General features: G+C 58.0%; 1 protein-coding gene across 1 annotated transcript; it reads left to right on the forward strand.

The window, feature by feature from the left end:
• Positions 1–882: 882 nt before the first annotated feature.
• Positions 883–1762, forward strand: VDAG_00956 (uncharacterized protein; the record flags this gene model as incomplete). Its single annotated transcript, XM_009649842.1, has 3 exons — positions 883–1058; positions 1292–1337; positions 1460–1762. 3 exons carry the CDS (start codon positions 883–885, stop codon positions 1760–1762), a joined length of 525 nt encoding a protein of 174 aa, XP_009648137.1.
• Between the last annotated feature and the right edge of the window lie 461 nt (positions 1763–2223).

Below are 2223 nucleotides of genomic sequence, written 5' to 3' on the forward strand. Positions count from 1 at the left end.
GCCGATCTCTTGAACCACCTACCCGTTTTCCCATTCACGGTCAGAGAGCTTGATCGACGACACTTGGCTCCCTCCCAGCCAGTTGGGGGGGGGGTGTGGGGGCCTCTACGCACCGGCCCCTCGCCCTGGCGACGCTCGTTCTAGGCCTGGCAAGGCTGGTCACTCGTGTGCTGCTCGAGGCGAGATGCAGGTACCTGCCTTGCCTGGCCCCCAGATGAACGTGCACGCCAGCACTGCGATTTCATCACGGCGACGCGTGAATCATCGTGCCCTGGAAAGTACCTACCTGCCAACTACCTACTTACCTACCTACCTCCCTTGTGTACCTTGTCTTAAGGTAGGGTACCTGAGGGTGGAAGGTACCTGAGGGTGCAAGGTACCTGACCCCACGCGCCATTCGACAAGTGGACGTGGACCAGAACCGTCTCGAGCGGATGCGTCACACAGCAACGCCAGGCGCCAGGCGGGGTTCTCAGGCGACGAGCACTACCAAAGTCTCCTCTCAGCCTGCACGTTCTCCTCCACCTCGTCGCTCGAGCATCTCCTAGGAACCTGTATTTGCTCTGAATCCTCTCTGACTAATCATCTCCTCTATCTCTCGAGACAGTCACGTTGCTGACCGCGCCAATCTGTGAATCTCTGGGTTTTCCCTTTCCACGACGGGAGTCATAGTCTGGCCAACCTCTTTTTCCCCTTCAAAATCTCTTGGCTCCCGAGTCTGCACGCTGTACGCAATTGCCAGAGGGACATGACAAGAATCTCACCCCCAAGACGTTCCACGCGGCAACCCCCCCCACCAAGCCTTCCCTCCTCTCCTTGAACCCAACCTTGGAGTGAACCACCAACCAACCCCCACACACGCAATTCGACTCCCAATACACCATGAACGCCCGTTGCCAGTGCGGCAGCGTCAGCTTCAAGACGCCCCTGCCCAAACCCTTGGCGCTGTACATCTGCCACTGCGAGTCCTGTCGCCGGCAGACGAGCTCCGCCTTTGGCACGAGCGCCATCTTTCCGCGCTTCACGCTGCCCGAGACGGAGCTGTTGAATGTCTACGCGTGAGTGTGCCTGGCCTGAGGATCGTACTCGGTCTGAAAGCAGGGGGGGGTCTCCAGCGTGACGTGGGGAAGAGCATGCGAGAGTCACAGCAGCTAACGGCGACAGGCGACCAACGGCATCCGGCCACACCATGTACTGGTAAGATTTCCCGGGCTGTCTACACACATGATGATACATCATCCATGCATCACGGGCTCCAAGTACGGGCTCCCAGTATGCTCACGCACCACAGCTACTTCTGCCGAACCTGCGGCACCCGCCTGCTCCACACCACGCCAGTACGTCTCCCCTGCTCGCGGTGCAGCCTTTTCCCCGTCCCGGCCCATGGGCACCCAGCAAGCAGCTTCAGGCCTCCGTCTTCTTCGACCATATTCATGGCATCCACTGACCCCCCCAGCAGAGCAAAAACGTCGTCTCCGTCAAGGGCGGCTGCCTCGAGGGCCTCGACTGGACAAAGGCCATCCACATCTGGACAAAGTCGGCCATGGTGCCCATCCCCGAGGGCTCCGAGGCGCACTCGGAGGAGACGTCGCTGACCACCGACTATGGCGAGCTGCAGGACGAGCTCGACCAGCCGACCGACCTGCGCGGGTCCGGCGAGTACGAGGGGCAAGAGTCCTTTCGTGGCGCCGACGTGGTCGTCGTGGGGGAGGGGGAGGCGCCGCCTGCGCCTGTGTCGGGGGCGTGCGAGCTGAGCGGGTGAGCTTTTTTCTGTTTCTTTTTTCTGTTTTTTCTTTCTTTTTTTCTTTCCTTCTTTTTTTCTTTTTTTTTTCTTTTCTTTTTCCTGTGTGTGTGTGTGAGAGAGAGAGAGTTGCTCTTTTTGACTGCTTCGGGTGTGTTGCGCGGGTTTGACGAGTTTACTGGTGAGGTCGTGTGCTGAATGGCTTGGTGTTGGCGGGTCGTGGTGGAAGCGAATGGAGTTGGGGTGATTTGCCGAGATGGTCAAGCAGCATCATCCAGAGTAGGCTGCCATGTGGCACTCGACAAAGATTTTGATCATGCAGATATAACTGCTTCCGAGGAGACCGTGCCATACTTGAGATGCATCGTGGGTCAACTATGTCAAGAGGGTATCATTGAGATTAGGCAACATATGGAACTCCAAAATAGACACATCCACGTATCCCACTGCTTCGAGATGGTCGAGCTACATGTCCGACGCAG

The sequence above is a fragment of the Verticillium dahliae genome, genomic scaffold, assembly GCF_000150675.1.
Source record: "Verticillium dahliae VdLs.17 supercont1.2 genomic scaffold, whole genome shotgun sequence".
Classification (NCBI taxonomy): Eukaryota; Fungi; Ascomycota; class Sordariomycetes; order Glomerellales; family Plectosphaerellaceae; genus Verticillium; species Verticillium dahliae.